Source organism: Drosophila kikkawai, chromosome X, assembly GCF_030179895.1.
Source record: "Drosophila kikkawai strain 14028-0561.14 chromosome X, DkikHiC1v2, whole genome shotgun sequence".
Lineage (NCBI taxonomy): Eukaryota > Metazoa > Arthropoda > Insecta > Diptera > Drosophilidae > Drosophila > Drosophila kikkawai.
This window is the reverse complement of record NC_091733.1, coordinates 11,635,535-11,655,387: the sequence shown is the minus strand read 5'-3', so window position 1 is coordinate 11,655,387 and position 19,853 is coordinate 11,635,535. Positions and strand designations below refer to the sequence as shown.

At 35.4% G+C, this 19,853-nt stretch overlaps 2 protein-coding genes across 3 annotated transcripts in view; both read right to left on the bottom strand.

The window, feature by feature from the left end:
- The window catches only part of LOC108083457 (rho guanine nucleotide exchange factor 10), a 77,146-nt gene that overhangs the window by 33,845 nt on the left and 23,448 nt on the right, over window positions 1-19,853 (bottom strand). The gene's annotated exons all lie outside the window — the stretch shown is intronic.
- Window positions 1,633-2,472, bottom strand: LOC121502166 (uncharacterized). The gene has a single exon (XM_041775168.2). It carries the CDS (start codon window positions 2,388-2,390, stop codon window positions 1,698-1,700), a length of 693 nt encoding a protein of 230 aa, XP_041631102.1. The 5' UTR covers window positions 2,391-2,472; the 3' UTR covers window positions 1,633-1,697.

The following is a 19,853-nucleotide window of genomic DNA, read 5'->3' as shown; positions in this document are numbered from 1 at the left end:
TATAACTTTGCTGTTTTTAAACATTTTTGCATAATTTTTTAGATATGGCCATTTTATATTATTTTAGAATTTTGGTAAAAATTTGATGAAAATCGGACGACTATATGATATAGCTGCCATAGGAACGATCGGGAAATTAATACAAATAAAATTATAGCTTCGTTGTTTTTCAACGTATTTTGATCTACTCTGAGATATAAGTTTTTTTTATTATTCTAAAATTTTGGTATGAATTTCATAAAAATCGGACAACTATATCTTATAGCTGCCATAGAAGCGATCGGTAAATGTAGAGAAAATGTAAAGCTGGGAATGTAAAACTGTAACTGTCAAACTGTAAACATAATAAGTATAGGTAAAATGTAATGAAACTCTGTTTTGTGAGTGTTTTCAGCATTTAAGTCTATAATATAAACATCAAAACCAATCTGCAAGGGTATACAAACTTCGGCGTGCCGAAGTTAGCTTCCGTTCTTGTTTTCTATTAATTTCCCTATCGTTCCTATGGCAGCTATATGATATAGTCGTCCGATTTTCATAAAATTTTTACCAAAATTCAGAAATAATATAAAATGGTCATATCTAAAAAATGGTGCAAAAATGTTGAAAAACAGCAAAGTTATAATTTTGTTTCTAAAAATATATCGAACATTTGTATGGCAGCTATATGATATAGTCGTCCGATCCGGCCAGTTCCGACATATATAGCAGTGAGAGCATATAGAAGACTATATGCAAAGTTGATAGCTTTAAGATAGCTTTAAAACTGAGGGACTAGTTTGCGTAGAAACGGACAGACGGACGGACAGACGGACGGACAGACGGACGGACAGACGGACGGACAGACGGACAGACGGACAGACGGACATGGCTAGATCGACTCGGCTGTTGATGCTGATCAAGAATATATATACTTTATAGGGTCGGAAACGTCTCCTTCACTGCGTTGCAAACTTCTGACTGAAATTAGAATACCCTGCAAGGGTATAAAAATATAAAACAATATAACAAAATTTATAAAAAAAATAAAAAACAATATAAACAAATATAAAACAATATAAAAATATATAAAAAATATAACAAAAATATAAAATATATATAAAAATATTTAAAATTATTTTAAAATAGTATTTAGACCCAGCAAACCTGTTAATTAAGTGCTATCAATGGAAAAGGTTAATGTTAGTTAATGTTAACTATTTTCTAGCTCTACCGCCTTGTAACTTCCTTCAAAGCCTAATTTGTAGACCCCTGGTAACCCCTTCTTAATGGTTATTCCCATCTCTGGACCTGGGCTTACAGCTTGGCATTTGCGCCTGCGCTATCGTTGCATGATTGATGATGCCACAAGGGAACAAGCCCGGCGACAAGAGAAATAAAATACTACGAATACCCCTTGAAAAAATCAAAGTTCAGGTAAAAGACACCCAGTGTCAAAGCAAAAGGAGGGTGGGTGTGAGTGTGTGAATTTCTCGTTACCTTTTGTCAGCTAAAATAAGAAATAAATTAACAGCTAAGGTCAGACAATTAGCTGTCAGCTGAGTTTTAATTGAATGAATCTATAGTGGAAAAGATTACTTACTTAGATATATATGAAATATACTTGTAAGAAATAATTTCAACAATTCAAAATTTCTATTTGAGAATATCAAAGAATATAATTATATTAAAAACGTATTATCAACTTGGAGAATCAACTAAGTTGTCGGCACAAAACTATTATAATTCCTTGCATGATGCTGACGCTGCTTTTCTTGCCTTTTCAGCTTCCTCTGCGCATCCCGCTCCTGGGCCTTTGTCCACAAGGCGATCTTTAACTTGATTCGCTCGTTGTGGGTGGCCACCTGTCTCTCGGTCGCCAGCTCAAACTCTTTGATCTGGTTCTCGCTATGCAACATGCAGGGACGAAACTGCCGGCGCAACCACTTCCTTATGTTTAGGCTCCTTTTCTTGCATTTTTCAGATATTTCTTGGGGACCCTTTTGCTTTTCGAGATCTCCATCCTTAGTTTTGACTTCGGGTATCGGGCCACTCGCTACACTGGTTTGTGTCGGCTTGGATCGTTGTCGTTTTATGCAGAGCCAAATAAGTAGAAGGACTACGATGGCAGTAGCACCCAATATGAAACCTACGATTAGCGTTAAATCCGCTTCCTCGGCCTCTTCCCCTTCAGGTTCTTTGTCCAGTTCCCGCTTTAGCCTTTGGCAATCTCTGGCGGTCATTAGGTTTATGTCCTTGTAGACAGCCGAGGTCTCGTAGAGCCACCACAGGGAATACTGCTTGATCGGTGCATTATTGTTAAGAAGGAGATGTCGACACCTGTCGTACACCTCGTTCATCCAACGCTGGCACTCGGGTTTGTTGATATCGATTTTGCAAATGGGATTCATTACCGGAGATAAGATTCCTAGTGTTATTGGGGATTTATATATATATATGAGATTGTATTCGAATATCCCACTGAGTATGTTTTGATTTGATATAGGTGCTCTTTCTGACCTTTAACAATTTTCCCCTTCCACTTCTCCTTTTGCCCACCTCAGCACATGCAAAATCACGTAGTGACGAAAGACAAACTGCCATAAAAATAAGATACAAATCTCATGGAAATGCGACGGCAACTTGGGCTTATCTAAGAGCTCTAGCGAGCTGAAATCAGAGAGGTAAAGGCACTGAGAGAAATAGATAATAGATAATTATAATCTAATAACTAAAAACGAATTGTTCTTTTTCTTTGATTACTTTTCCGATGAGAACTTTAAATTAAAGCCAGCTTGGACTTAATTAAATTCTAATCCATACTTAGTTCCGATATTTTTCAGTGCATAGTTAGCGGTGACAGCTGCAAAGATTTACGCTGATGTGTTTTCGGCGATGTGGCAATAAAAAATAGTTAAAAACAATTTAAAAACAGAAACAACATATAGAAAAACGGCGTTTGTACTTTTTATTTTTTAAGCTCTCTATAATTTTAAACTAAAAATGACAAAATAAAATAATTTTAGCAATTAAGTTAAGAAAAAGGAATAAAATAACAAACAATTATAAATATTTAGGCCTAATTCTTTTAATTTGCTAATAAAAATAATAATAATAATTTTTGTTTAAATTTAATTTTGATTTTTTGTAAAGTTATTCTTCTAAGAAGCTAACAAGATTCAAGATTTTTCGATACATTTTTTACTTCTACTAGCATTGCGGATTTAATCCTATCTGCATTATTTTTCAACTTAGGGCTATTTATTTATCATTAATAAATGCAATTACAGCAAAAACAAAAAGCTTTGATAATATATATTCTTTACGCTATTTTTGTGAGCAACTTTATGTTTATCTAAGACCCGCAGCTTCTGACTGAAACGCTCCTAAATGGCAAGTTAATGAGCTCAAGTGGACGAGAGGGAAGAGACAATAATAAAATCAAATAAAACTAAATTGGTTCGCTTTCCTTTTCGATCGTTTTTAATTTTTTTTAACACCCGCATGTATACACTGAAAACATGACAATAAATGTTAAAAATTTCACAAATTCAGCAATTAATGATTATAAAATTGAATTAATAAATAATTTTTATGAATTTCACAAATATAAATTTTTTGTTTTTTTGATTTTGATTTTATTTGCCTTCCTAACGCTACAAGTTTAGAACTTATAAATTAGAGCGCTAGTCACAAATTTTAATGAAATTTAAAACAAAAATCCTTTTTGATAAATTCAACAAGTTGTTCTATTTTGTTTTAGTTTGTCTTAGTGTTTTCCACTTCTGAATGGATAGAAAACGAGAGGGATGGATAGGGCATTTCCCATCAATTAAACTGACAGCAGCAAAAGGCCATTACACGCTCATCAAAACACTTAACACGCACACACAACTAGAAAGGGTGTGGGGTGTGTGGGTGTATGGAAAGAAGGGGCTGACCAAGCACAAAACACCACAAGATGCAAGATTTAATACAGGACTTGAATTACTGGAAAAATGATCATTAGGTTGGGAAAACTGTGAAATAATACCCTGTGTATCCACAGTTCTGTATAGAAAACATTTATCCGTAACGCTTAATTAAATTATCATGGATGAAACCTTATAAAATGGCACGATTTTACAATAAAAACAATGAAAAGTTGTAAGCCCTTAGGGGGTCAATGTCCTAAACCAATTGCATTTCAACGTCCAAATCGAATCGCAAGTAGTTCATGGACAAGTCAACTAATTAATCTCTTCCCTTTCCACCTTTTCAATGAGTTTTGAGTCACTTTCTTACAAGCTTAATTGAAAACAATCGAATTCTAAAACGATGATTGGCAGCAGGCATTTTTCATTTCCTTTTTGATTCTAGTTTGTTTTCTTCTTTTGTTAAATATTAAAAGCAAGTGAAAATAGTTGAAAAAACTTTGGGCATTTGCTTGCACTTGAACTGCAAATAAGCGGAGCTATTACCCCTTCCAGCTTTATGTTTCCTTTATCACTATATACATACATATGTGCGAGAGTCCCTTTTTATGTGCAAAGGACAAAAGTTGTTTAAGCGGATTAATAAAGCTAAGAGAAAAGTTTGCCAGCACAAAGGATTGCGGTGCATGCCATACCTAAGCCCTACTCGAGTAATTAAAACTTTTTCCCAAATTGTTTTAGCAAAATTGGTTGGTTACTGATGAAGGAATTAACATATGTAGCGCTGTGTGAGATCGGAGGCATCTTTGCTGACAATGATTAAGATAATCTGACATAAAAAACAAGTAAAAAAGATCCAAAAAAACATTATTAAGGGATTCTCAGAACAATGCAAGTTAAAAATGGATCAAAATTTCATATTTTTGTGACTCTACTTCCAAAACGAGATATGTAAAGAAAGCACATGTGTAAAAACACACACAACAACTTTAATAATGAAAAACAACTTTCGTTTTTCCTGAGCTCGTACTAAAGCCATTAAAAAAGAAAATAATCATCTTTCTGTCTGCCTGGGTTTTCTTTTAATGTACTTTAACGTGTCTCTCTCTCTCACTGTTAGTTTTTAGTTTTTGGTATTAGAAAACAATATCACTTTCTCTGGTTTCTTAGTTTGTAGATCATTAGGTTTGGATATTTTACGGGGAAACCCCTATAACTTCCAACATATGATGCAACTTTTTTGGTTTTGCCTTTGCTTATAGATGTTTTAATATATCAGGTGTATAAGCCTAGAATATCTTTTCTTTTTAATACAATATTTCCCAACATGTAGGGTTAGTTCAGTATCTCCATGTCGGATCCAAATGTTTGTGTATTGCCAAATAACTCAATTTGTTGCCGAGCCTTGTCAAACGTCAGCGACGACGACAATGACAACGACGACTTTTCCTCTGTTCTTTGAGTTGCGCTATATAAACACACACAAAATCTGTATATACATATATGATACACACTCCCCAGTTTCTTCCTGTTTATGTATATATGTATATTTTTGTCCATTTGTAGATACGAGACAACGCGTTCGGTACGACAACAAATGCCAAACATGTGTGGCAAACGTGCGACATATTGAGCATTCCTCGGAATCTGAATCTCAAGTTAAATCGGACTCCGAATCCGAATCCGTTGCCCCGCGGCGAAGGCAAAAACTGGAAGAAGGAGGAGAATGAGAAGGAGTAGGAGCAGGAGTAGGAGGTAGGAGGCTTAGGGTGTACGGGTTTCAGGAGGTGGGCACTCCGAGGTAGGTTTAAGGAATCGCCAAACTGCACGTTTCCTGCCATTTAATTTGATTAAAGCCTGACAAGCCGAGTTCAGCCAGGGGGCAAACACAAAATATGAGGTGAAAGAATCGGCCAAGAAGAAAATAACAACCTTTGATCGAAAAAAGGCCTCAATATTGAAGTAAAGAACACACAAAACTTGTAACCTTCAAAGATGAGCGCGACAACCAACGAATCCAATTGCAGTTCTCAAGCAACGACTTGGGCTGTTCTTTTTCAGCCTCTAGCAAAAAAACCGCGACGAAAAGCTCAGCTTTGGAGTACAGCCATGGCTACACAGTGAAAAAATATGTGCAGTTAATTAAAACAATAATAAATATTGTTAGAATTATTAACGCTCTAATATAAACATTATATCACTTCTCTACGGGAATAGGCAGTGGTTTTTAATGATTAAATTTGCTTAATTATTAAATAGATTTATTAAACTTTAGTTATTATTTGATATGTACTTTTGAAATGAGTGATAATTTTGACCAGTTTCCAAGATGTAATAATTTACTTCTTTTTGTTTATCGTGTTTCAAGCCTAAGGCCAAAACTTAAAGCGGCACGATATTCACTTGATACATTATGGTCATCGGGTTTGCTGATGCATTTTCGGTCAGTTTTTGCGAGAATTTATATACCCTTTGGTATGAAGTTTGTGACTTAAGCAAAAGTGAACAAAAAATAAAGGTATACTGAACATTGTAATAAAAATAAAACTTTTTACAAAGGCATTTCAGCTATGCTACAGAGTTTGATAAAACAAATTTCATAAAAGAAGACACAAATAATTCAATTCAAAAATATTTACTTGTATATTTGTAGACACTATTTATATTATTTCTGAATTTGATTTCTTTATATAAATAAATAAATTGTTCAGGTAGTATAAGGAGCATTGGTTGTGTTCCCCTTTTCAGTCTTAGCCTAAGGCCTAGTTCTCTCTTCCACCGTCCATATCCCTTTTTATGGTTGGAGAGGGTTTCTTTTTTATTTAGCGTGGGGCAAGCAATTGCAGTAGGAAATGTGCCCTCCTTACCACCAAAAAACGCGATAATTTTGATTTTTTATCGTCTTTTTTTGTTTGCTCATGCTTGTTTTCTGGTTTACACTTGCAAAGGGTAATGGAAATAAGCTCTTAGTAAGCATAATTAGCTAATTTCCACATTTTTTCTCTTTTGCCTTTTAAATCAATTAAAAAAGTGTCTAAAAGTAGGCACTAAAATTGTTTAAGAGGGAGATGCAGGGGAATTTTGTTCTTTTGATTTTGGACTTTGGATACATTTTTAATGAAATTCAATATTATGGATATTTTTGTGACACCTTCGAATATTAACTAATAAATATATTAAAAGTTTTTTTACTGAAAAGGTATGAAAACTTCGGTACCTTTCTTTCACTCTTTTTTTGTCCCGTTCTTTTTCTTAAGAACATTTTCATAAAAGCAATTGAAATGCAGCTGCGTGTTGAATTTTTAAATATGCAACAACTTGAATTTCGGCCGCTTTCTTTTGTTTTTCTTACCGAAAGGCCAAGAAATATTACAATAATAAATACTGGGCATATATGAAAAAGGAGGCTTCGAGTGTACGGGCGGGCTCCGCCCTCTCTTCGACTCCTGATCATAAATTAAGAGAACCGAAGAAGAATATGGAGAGATAAGGCCGGGAGCAAAAGGAGTCCGAGCAATTATCAATAAGAGCGGAGAAGAAGCAATTAAATAAACCAACTATAAAGTGTATACAGACACAAACGCATACCCTATACAGAAGTTGAGCAATGTTGGCTGTTTAATTTCCAATATTAAATTACTGAACACTTGATGGAATTTTTAATATTAATTACTCCCACATTCGCTTTCTCAACTTATGATTTAAAAGATTATTTTAGAAATTTTTTGGTTAGGATAGGGTATAAAGAGAGCGTTAGTATGGAAAGTACTCTGTATCGATCATTTGCTGCATTTCTTTTCCTCTATCTTTCTACATTTGTAATTTGTTTTACCTTTTTAGTGACGACGACGACGACTTTGATGATGATGATGACGAGTTATTTACGTCTCCTTTTGTTCTCGTCACCGATTTTCCTTTATTTTTTCACTACTGGCTTGCTATTGTATTTTCCACTATTTTACTTTGTGGGGTTTTCCTCGCTCGTCGCCGATCGTTTCATTTCGTGCTGCACTTTTCTTGTGCCTCTCCTTTGTTTTCCTCCTCCGCTTTGACAGCTGTTGTTGCAAAAACAGAACGTCAAAAACCGCACAAAAACAATAATTACTTGCAGCACGTTTCGAGCTGTTTCTTTTTTCGTTTCTTTTTTTATATTTGGTATTTCTTGCTTGAATTTGTTTAACAAATTCCCTTTGGCACGCACTCGGAAAATGGTCAAAATTCTTGGTATGCACTTGTTGCTTGCCACAAAAAAATAAAGCTCTTGGCACTCGCGTCGATCTCCGCTTATCGCAAAACAAAAAACCCAAAGGCCTGTTTCCAATTCGCCTCAGCAAGCGCTTGCTGTGCTGCACGAATAGTGCGGCTGCATCAATATCAATTCAACAAGTTGAACAAATTCAAACGGAAGTGGCACGCGAAGCGAAGTGACGAACCGCTCACGACGAACGTTGAAAACAAAATGAAAACGGAAAGAAAACAGAAATAAACGGGCTCTCTCTGTGCCACTGCTCTCTTTCGCCCGTCGCCGTGCGGCGCTCTTTGTGCTCTCTCCCAACACCGCACTATGGGGCGAAAGACCACTTTTTGTGGCATTAATTAATAACTTTGAGACGAATTAATATTTTTAAGTTGTGTTTGTTTAATCAAGTTTATTATATTATAAATATATATTATAAACAATAGGAAAATATTTTACTGAAAGTGGGCTTGGTCTCGCCCTATTTTAAGGATTCAAGGATCAAACATATGCAGTATGTATTCTATGATCATGCACCCTTTTTTTTTTAAACTTAAATGGAAAAACATAATTTTCTGTAATATGACTTGAATCTATACAGATTTAGTATAACATGAATGAAAATTTCAATATCCGTACCAATTTTGGTCGTTTAAACGTTCCAAAGGTTAAAAAAACCAGCTACTTTTCCAATTTAAGGTTAGCACCTTTAAATTTAAAGTTCAGAGAAAGTGAGCAAAAGCGCACTTTGATACTCACAGAATATAACAAGAATTTCTAAATCGACAATTTATATGAAATTTTAGATGTGGAGAAAGCTGGACTCACTTTGTAACTCAATTTTAATATTTGTATACATTTAAATTTTTAATAATTTATAAGGCTTACAATTTATACTAGATTATAGGGACACCATATTATATTTCTGGAGTTAAATTCCACAAACATATATAACGAAGCACTATAAATGAAATTGCATCAAAAAAGTTGTCTTTTATTTAGATTATTTAAAATTGTTTAGCATTTAAAGTCTGCAGGAAGTCGGCCAGAAAAGGTGGTCGTTTGCCCCATAGTGCACCGCTCTCTCGCTCTCTAAGCACTCACAGCGCTCGTCAGTAAATTAATAACGCCCGCAATTTGGCTGAATACTTGTTTGCAGAATGCCATGTGTATATTTTTATGTGACTAAATACATATGTAAATATATTTTGTTAGATGTTAAGTGCAGTTTTTTAAATAATTAATAATGGAACTATTAACTTCTAATGACCCGTTTATTTTGTGAACTCGAGTCAGTTAATGAAATGGAAAGCAAAGGAGCAAAAACAGGGAAGTTTCCTGCTAAGTTCCTCTATTAAAGCTAGTTCCGTGGGGGTTAAGACTCCTTTTGTTTTCTTACACTTAATATTTTAATTCAACGACGCAGTCGTAGCGCTCCTGTTGTTTGTGAGAAAGCCAAAGAAAGAGAAAGAGAGTTAAGATATGAGATTGGGGCTGCGAGCTTCAAATCTCCCCTGCACATGCTGCACTGCATCTCCACCTCCATCTCGTTCCCTCCTCCCCCTTAGGGCATGACGCACACCCGCATGTAAAAGAAGAAGAGACATCCAGCCAAACAGTCGCGTCTGCGCAAATAAAACCACCGAGGCAAACGAGTGAGATGGAAATACATGTAGAATGACGAAGGAAAAGGGGCAGAGATAGGCAGCAGTGAAGAATGGAGTGGGAGAATAGATGGCGTTAGCCGATTGAGAACAATAGCACCGGAAATTGCTGCATCTGTTGTTGTTTTGTTGCTGCTTCTTCTTTTGTACTCCTCTTTTCTCCACTCTTCTCTTTTTATTCTTCTCGGTTTTTTTTTTTGTACGTTGTTGTTTTTGTTGTTGTGTTCGCTAAACTGTCGCTGCACTTGAGCAGAGTTGCTCCTATCCCTTTCTCACCCATTGTTCCTGTTCTGGTTTTCCACAGAATTTTACAATTGTGGCCACAAAAAAAGTAAATAATGCTGTAGGTATGTAAATCAGAGTTGTGCCCCCCGAGGGCCCCGTGCCATTTGTCCCTTCTTCACACATGACATTGTAGAAAAGAAAACGAAGATTATAAAAGTGCGTTGACAGGAACGTGCGAGGAGACTCAGCAGCTTAGTATCATTTCTATATTTTATGATATTACTATTAAATTTACAATATAAAATATAATTAATTTTTGGAACTATAGTTTTAGTAACCGTTCTGCGAGTGTTCTACTTTGTCTGGGAGCGCAAACATTGGGGACCACGGGGCGTATGTTTGTTGTTGGCTCAGTGATAACATGATTAGAGCTTTCAGACAATGAATGCACCTGCACTGTGACAGGGCCAGAGATCCGGGCAATATCCCCCAGATAAATATGTACTTAGCAAGTGCTGCTGCTTCTGCTGCTTCTTCTTCTCGGTTACACCTGCTAAGGTTGTGACGTGACAGAGACAGAAATCAAGGAGATTTACATTGAGAAAAATAACACCAAACAGTGCAGCCTCGAAACAGTGAAACCTCTAATTTGTATTGCAAATTAATTAATTATAATCTAATTACCATAATCCTTTTGTAAGGAACAAGTAAATATCAAACAAGAAATGCTCCAACAAAATATTAAAATCACTGTCCAAACAGTCCCTACTGTATTTATACATACGCGACTCTTGTCTGTTCTTTCATTCATGTAATTTCGCTTTTAGTTTTCCATTTCTTGCCGTTGTCTGCGAGCATTATAGTTTGATCTTTCAAACAGTTGTTGTTGTTGTTGTTGCTGTTGCCGCACATAATTTCTACTTCATATTACTGCTACTCCGCCTGTTGTTGTTAAGAATTTAAGATAATTGTGATTACCAACAGACAGAAGCAGGCAGCAGTCGCACTTGAAGTTTACCAGCCAGTCAGCCAGCCAGAAATCATTCATGCAGACATACCCTCTTGCAAACGAATGGTGCTGCGATGCATGTATCTTTAAGATACGCATCGGATAGCCGAGGGCCAAAAACACAAAAGAAGAACGAATTCACAGTACCAGAGAGTGTCTTTTTTTTTGGACTAAGTGATACCTGTGGGGGTAATCATATTATTTTTAAGTTAAATCAAATTATAGCTATATTTTTTATAGTTTATAAGTTACCTTGAAGTTTAAATAAGTAAAATACTTATATGATCAAAAAGTCAAGTTAAACCAAAATATTCTTTTTTATAATTTTAAAAGTAAAAATATCCCCCAAAATATTATTATAATTTTCTCCGTACACATATCCCCAAAAGGTACAAGTACTGGGTACGAGATACAAAAAAAAAGCGACCAACAGAGAGACAGCTTCAGTTCACAAATGATTATGATAAAAAACACACAGCAACAACATCAACGAGCACTCGGGAACAGGTAAAGAACATCCATCGCTATGTTTTTTTTGTATATATGCTCTGTTCTGTGCTCTTTTTATGCGTAGTTATCCTTATTTTTCTTTTATACGCATACAAATGGTAGGAAATATACGCTGATAGACCTTGGGAAAATACAAATTATTCAAAGTTAAATCTAAAGCACTAAACACTAGGACAGATGATATTTAAAGGCATTTTTAAAGGCGTATCCTTATATGTGATTTTGATAATTATTTGTTGATGCTTAAATATTCTTTAATAAATAAAAAATAAGCAACCAAGAAAACAAGGCTAAAAATGAGTACAGCAGGCATAGACTGAGAAAAACGTCTTGAGTTATTAATTGAAATTTAATTTGTAATAACCAAAACTTATATTTCTCAGTGTATAGCGCCACGAGCGACATACATTTTCGGCTGGTGTAAGAAATTAAGACAAAACCAAACTGGTTTCTCAACCTGGTCCTGGATTCATCATCCCGCCGTTCCCATTACAACCTTCTTCTTCCTTTTTCAAAAGCCTCGCCGCCTCTAAGGCAGGGGAAAAGGTAAACACGGGGGAATGGGGGCCACAGGCACAGGCACAGTCACAGGGTCAGGTAGCAGAAGAGAAGAAGTTTCCCAACGAAAGACCAGGGAAAATGATTTTGTAATTAGAAAATTAACAACTCATTTCTTAATTGTGGGGAGGAAAAGGGAAACCTTGGCGGCGAGTATGTAAAAACGCGTGAAAAGGAAAACAACCGCTAATGACAGGATCAGAATATTAAGGCATGGGATAAACCCCTTTTCCGGCTAATCAAAACACCAATCAATGTGGTAAGACCAAAGTGTTATACTCTAGCCTAAGCCTAGTTAGTAAATATAATTATTTTTAGAAGATATTTTTTAGTATTATTAATAAGCAGAATTTGGAGTTGAGAATTATAGTGCAGGTCAGGCAGTAAATAAGCTCTATTCACTGTACTTATCCAAAGCTTTAGTGGTATATAATTATATCCTATAGAGTCAAACATACAGATCCAAACTATATACAGATAAAGACAATCCATTCAACTGAACAGAACGCTGAACCCCATAGATAACAGTCGCAGAATGCGTCATAAACCATTCAAATGAAGGAAAGCAAACAGCTTTGGGGTACAAAAACAAGGGAATACACATATACAGGTGTAAATAGGTAAAACTAACGGACAAAATCATATAATGCAAATGGCGTGACTCTTTTAGTTGGAAGGACTGAAAGGAGAGATGGCATCCGAATGATATGGGGGGACCTTGACATTGATGGCCAAAGAAAAATAATTATTAATCTAAGGCAACCTGAGCGGGCAGCCTTTTGTAAATAATGATGAAGGAAAATAGATTAGATGACAGCTTAACTTGTTTACACTTGGTGAAAGGCATTAATCCAGATAAACTGTGTTTTTCATTCACATTTCTAAACAAGGTGAACTCTGGAAGAGTTGACGAAATTGTTATGGAGGTGTTTAACAAGGAGAGTTCCCTTTTTTTGTATTTATCAGGAATGGCCTCACACGAGGTAGGGTTCTCTGTCTTCTTTTTTGTAAAGGTTCATGCGGGCTTTTCCGGTTATATCAGGGATATCGCAATCGGAGCAATCATCCCTTGAAGTCCCCTCTCTGGCCAACTTTCGCCCATAAAAATGCTTCTAGACTTGGACATAAAACTTTCAATTAATCGGATGGTTCAGAAAGAGACGGGGAAAAGAGATGTCATTTGAATCGAACGCTAATTAAAAACCCATGAAAACTAAAATCTAAGATCGAAGGGAAACCAAGGTGCCTCGTTATTAACTTGGTTGGGTCTGAAATGATTTTCTTTAAATTTTTAAATAGGGTAATAAGGGTATATTAGGTATGAAGGTAAATATAATATTAAATTTAACAAAAATTTATAAATGTATTAGAGTTAACTTAAGCTTAGTTAAGTAGTATATCTTAGTAAATATATATATTAAAATTTTTAAATAGGGTAAATCGGGTATTTTGAGTATGTAGTTGGTAAATATAATATTAAATTATTAATTTTGGAAGTATTTATAAATGTATTAGGGTTAACTAAAGCCTAGTTAGGTAGTATATTTTAATAAATATATATTATTTATTGGTTGTAATAGGCATCTAATAGGTCTATAAGCTCTCCAGTAGGTTCTCGCTGAGATAAAGAACGGCAGGCGCCCTGTCATATAATTATGGCCAGCACTTTAAGGGGCTTTTGAAGTGAGTGAAGTGCGGGGCTGGCTGCATTTGCATAATGAAGTCGTTGGGGTCACCACTTTACTCCAGATCACTTCAGATCACTTTTGGGTCACTCTTCAAGACGCCACACAGAGCGATCCCCAAGTTCTCTTACCCCTGTCCCACAAAAATGTCTATATTCTTTTTTTTTTCCCCCAAAAAAACACTTTGAAAGTCTGATATGCTCCAAAATATATACATCTCTGAATTATTATTGATCATTGTTATTACTATTACTTGGAGCTATATGCCAACTTGTCCTAGAATGTTTACTTTGGCCCTTGAAGAAGAATTGATTTGGTTTTATGCCTTTGTAACGGGGATTTCCCCAGAAAATCGTTTCTTTCTTCTTCATTGTTTTCACAATCAAAATCCATAAGGCGGTCCCCAGTTCCAATGAAAGTGTTATAAATATGTATGTATGGATATTTGGATATATAGGAGGGGGTAGATGAATCGGTAGAAGCTTTCCAAGTCGTGACCGAAAGTGAAAATATTCGTTAATTGATTATGGCTCTGATATATATTTTTATAGTATTGGAAAAGGAAAAACTTTAAACTGTGAGAGATGTTTAAGAAATCGATATATTTTTTATATATTTTCAAGGCTTAGCTTTAGCTTTATTTCCATTACGATTTATTGAGAATTAAGCTGATCTGATCAACAGGAAATCAAATGCAATTAAATAGGAATTGCATTCGGCATAAAATGAGTTCACATTGCACTACACAGAGCAAAATTTGTATCAGGAAGTTAAGACTAAAGCAGGATATTAATTTTATTAAGCATAAAGATACATTAATTAGGTTTTTTCATATATTGTTATTATTTAATAATTAATTAAGCTACTTATTGTTTTTTTACCCTTTATAAAAATGATTCAAATGGAAAACCTTCACTCTCCATTGATAAGTTTGTAAAACTGAATGGATTCGGTAAATGAAAATTTTTCTTTTGGCCAGAATTGTTTGTTTTCTCAATAAAAAAAAAAAAACATACACAAAAACAGAGACTGGCACTGAGCAGAGAGGAAATGAATTCGAATGCCATTGGACATGGAGATGTGGTGATGGATCTAATTCAATTAAGATGCATACATATATCCACAGCGTTAACTGGCACCCTGGGATAGGGTGGCTCTCATTTTTCAGTTACAGTTTCTTTTTTAGCTCTTTTATCTGCAACTGTGGCCGCATTTTAATTTGTTTTAATTATCATTAATAAAAATTTGATAAAAGAGTTTAGAAAGAGCATGTACACTTATAAAAATGTTTACCTTGTAATAGCACTGAGCTTTGTAAGAGCATTCTAACGATTCGCAAAGAAATTTCCAAATTCAAAACACCAGTAAGTACACCCCAGTCTGTTTTGGTAACACCACTACGCTTGCACAAAAAAAAACAAAAACAAAAACAATTTTTAAGTGTTGGCTGGCAATCGTCACTTCATTCCAAGGATGTTAGAACAAGTTGGGAATTATAAGTGCGAGTTCGAATTTTTGCCGTCATGGTTTTTATGAAACTTTTTCTTAATTTCAGAATCATTTTCTTAGTTTTAGGGCGGATTTTTCTAAAATGAAGGAAAATATTTATACGAGTGTATAGAGAGAGAGAGAGAGAGAGAGAGAGAGAGAGAGAGAGAGAGAGAGAGAGAGAGAGAAAATATAGAACTTGAAGCTCTCATTTTTTTGTATCACAAAATAAATAAATGTACAATTCTTCCTTCTAAAAATACAAAATAAAACAAGAAATGAAGTAAATTTAGAATTTACCACCTGCCTCATCTGGGGGACATTTATCAGGCATATCCATTTATTTTGCTGTAAGATTGTCCCTCTTTAGCTGCCTCTGTAGGTGTTGATCACTGTTCCTCTGGACTTGAACATAAAGCATATTCATTAGCGATCCATTTACCAGCATTGTCCTCTTTTTACACCTTCTCAACGAAGTCCGGGTCTAGGGTTCTGAGCGGACAATGCCATAATCATAATACATAATACAAAATGCATAATAATAATGAAGATGGCGGGTATTGCCGGGAATCTAGGCTATGTGTATCCCCCTGTCTCGAGGCATTCATATTCTAATAGACCACTTAAGATGCACACATAGAAAAAATATTAAAAAAAAAAAAATAGAAAACCAATCCATACAATCCCCAAAATATTTTCCACATTAAGCTTAAGTAGCTTTACTCATTAAGATAACAAGAGAGAGAGAGAGAGAGGGAGAGAGAGCGAATAAGTATCGGCGATTAATTGCTTCTCCTGGGATTATGTAACGTCTGGCCGGCTCCTCTCCCCTCCCCTCCCCTCCTCCCAAAAATAAGGTGTGCAAGTACTCTACTTTTTTGATATGGGTCACGCCGTCCGCCACAGAATCATAACCACACAGCATCTGATTTTTATCAGGAATATGCCATTAAGCTCTAAATTGGGAATGCATTTGGGAATGGGATTCGATACAGATATAAAAACAGATACAGATACAATTGCAGATATAGATACAAATGCAGATACAGATACATTTACAGATACTATATAGGACAAGCGCCGTCTGGTCGAGACCGAAAATGTTGCAATATCTCCTCAGACGTAGAAGTGTTAAGTATGGTACAGGAACTGAACTCCAAAAACAAATTGAAATGAGTCAGGAAATCTGTATATTAACTAATCCAGAGACAAGTTAATCGGGGAAGATATATAATATATTAATTTTATAGTGCCAAAATTCATGCCAAAAGGACAGAAGATATTTTAAAGTCTAAATTCTGGGAGGAAATACCAGGAGGAAGTGACTAAAAATATAAAAAAATATAAATAATTAATACATTGAGTAAGTATAAATTATCTAAGTTGCTCCAGAAATCACCAAAGATTTAAAAACTCTTAAAATTGTACCTAAAAATAATCAATAAATATTTAAAGATACCAAACTTTGAATAAAATTGTGTTTTTTTGATTGATTTTAAGGGTTAAGCCTGCCTAATATTTGGCTGAGTTAATATATTAAGTAAAGTTAAGTTACGTTCTGTAAACTTTTTAAAAATGTGTAGTTTAAAATATATTGAATAAATAAATAAATATATATAATATACTTAAAATATATACATAAAAACTAATGCTCATATTCCCTTGCTATTTACGCAAGCTAAAATAGTTCTCACCACCCCCAGTTGCCTGTGGAAAAGTTGGCAGCTTATGTATGCCGCCTTATGCAAGGCTCCCGCCTTTAACATTGAAAATCTCTTTCCTCTCTATACATTTTTCTCTCTACGCCTGTTGCGGCCTGACATTTTAAATGGCAAATGGCTTTAAACTAACCAGCAGAGGAAAAGCAACAACTTTCCAAGCCATATTGTGAGACACGTGGCCAACTAAGAAAATGTGGCCGCAAAGCCAAAGCAGACACTGCTCGGTATTCTCGTGTACCTTTTCTAGAAACAAACTAATAAAAACAGGAATTATGCTTAAATTTTTATTTTAAAAAAATCTTTATATTTGGAAATAGGAAAAACGTATTAAGAACTTTGTTTGGAGGACCCTTAATATTAGTAAATATGTGTTATAAATATTTTAAATATATTTATATTATTATATTTCGAATATTAATAATATATATAAATATTAAAAAAAAAAATTAAAATATTTAAATAATGTCTTTATCTGAAAACAGGACCTTACCATAACCACCAAATATTATTTTGCTATTTTGTTGTACTTTTGTTGACAAGAAGTCACCTCAATTAAAAGCTCGTGTTTCATTTTTCAGCACGCTCCCCAGCAAGTGTCCATCCAAAAGTGGGCGTGGCTGTGGGCGGGCCGAGGACAATGCAAAAATATGAACAAATATTGCGGCCGCCTGGCAATGCCAATGGAATAATAAGCGTAAAATAAGCAACGACAAATTGCTCTTTTACGCAATGAACGAACAACAACATTGCACAGAGAGAAAAACAAGGAAAGAAATCAAATCAGTTAAACAGTATGAAATAAATATCATGTAAAGTCAGTCAGGCTTGGGCATATATTATTATTTTTTTTATGTGTATGCATGGCCACAGAAAGCACACACACGTTGTTGGGACACGTTTCATGCTGATTTCACTCACTTTTCCATCCTGCCTCCCCAAACACACACTCTTTGCCAAAATCGGACAAATGACGTCGGGATCCCAGGCAGGAATCCTGGATAACAGATAGCGTAATTGAATTCAAGCAAATTGGGAAGCCTATTTGTTGCAGGCAATTGATGATTTGCGGGGATATGGATAAAGAGTCAGGGGATACAGATAAATAGATGGACGGGAGATAAAGATAGATAGACATTTCGTTAATAGATAAACTATTAGATAGAAAGATAAATAAATAGATAATATGGGCATATAACTACTAGGATAGAGATAGAAAGAAATATAATAGATAAATAGATATATACATAAATATATCAATAAAAAGATAGATATAGTGCTAGACAGCTTAATAGATCGATTGATACATAGATAAGGTATAAAGATACTCATAACCCAAATTTGGATATACAAAAACTTGGAAACAAATTTCGCTCTCTTGAAACTGTTTGCCTTTCTGAACACGTTTCTCCCCGCTCTCTCTTTCTCACTCTCTCCTTCACGCTTTGCCTGCAATAACTTCTACGTTCCCCTAAGTGACGAACGAGAGAGTTTTTCTTTTCTGCACTCTGAGAGATCTGAGCTCGTTTTCTCTTCAATTACAATGAACTGTATTACGAATGGGGAACTCACTGCAGGGAGGGATATTTCCCTTCCCAGAAATAGACGGTGGCTGTGTGTCTCTCTGCATTTGGCATTTGGACAGTGAAGGCTGCTTGCTGCTGCTGATGCTGCTGAGTATGCTGGCTGGCTAAAGAGATCTGAGGGCTGAGGTTGCAATTCTGCGGATGGCAGTGACCGACCCGCAGACTGTTTGCAGATTTCTTCGTTTCGTTTCTTGCTTTTAATTTGCTTTTGCTTTTCAGCTAAAGTTCAATGCGCCCTTTAGTGAGGAACGCCTGAAACGCAGTTCCGCATAGCCCAGGGCCTGATGAGGCTAATGGTAAGGGGTGTATAAGCCTGAGGGAGGAGTTCTATACAGTTATAAGTATTTTGGGAAATTAATTATTAATTAATTAATTAATTATTATTTACTTTACACATTAAATGTGTACAATTAGTGATTTACAATTAAGTTCCCGCTTAGAGTGAGACTTTAAAGTGTTGTGGATTCTCCGGAAGTCCCTTGGTACTCCTAGGTCCTAGGTAGGGTGCCACATACAATTATTATTGGCCGGCACGGCACGCCTTGCGGTTGTTATGTAAATTACCTATTGGCCTGGCCAACGACAAAGGCCAATATGGCCTTAGCGACGACAACTTATCAAGCTGACTTCGGTTGCTTTTCATGGCCTGCGGTATTTGAAAATTTTTCGATAAATCTTACTCAGTAAGAAAAAACTAGTAACAAAAAAAAAAAAGTATGAGTATGCATCGTTTATGTCCGAGAGTATCTGGCATTCAAATCGCCAAATTGGCAACGCAACAACAACAACAAAACACAAACATTTTCTTTGCCAAAGGCAAGGAAATATACAACAACAAAAAAAAACAGAAAAAATAAAGAAAAGAGGTAAAAGAGAAGGTCGAGGAAATTGCGAGATGGGCAAATCATGTGAACGAAATATATATACAAATTCCTTAGATCTGGAGCTGGAAAAGACTTTCCAACAACAATAAACAAAATATTCGAATATGAAAATAAATCAAATTTTTGTGGAAATATCAGAAGGCGAATGAATGCATGCCTGGCCGTCAAATGTTTTAGAAACACGCCAAAGGCAATATTTATTAATGACCAAACTTAACACTTACTCAGCCAAGTATTTCCCCCTCTTCCATATCTCGGCCATTATCAGCTGTCTTTATGTTTTTTTTTTATCATCAGACCAAACGAGCCGTGAAATTGTTAATGCCAACTAATTGGTCCTGACGGTCAACGGACACTCCGAAGAGCATTGATCTACCGCAGAGATTGCAGATTTTT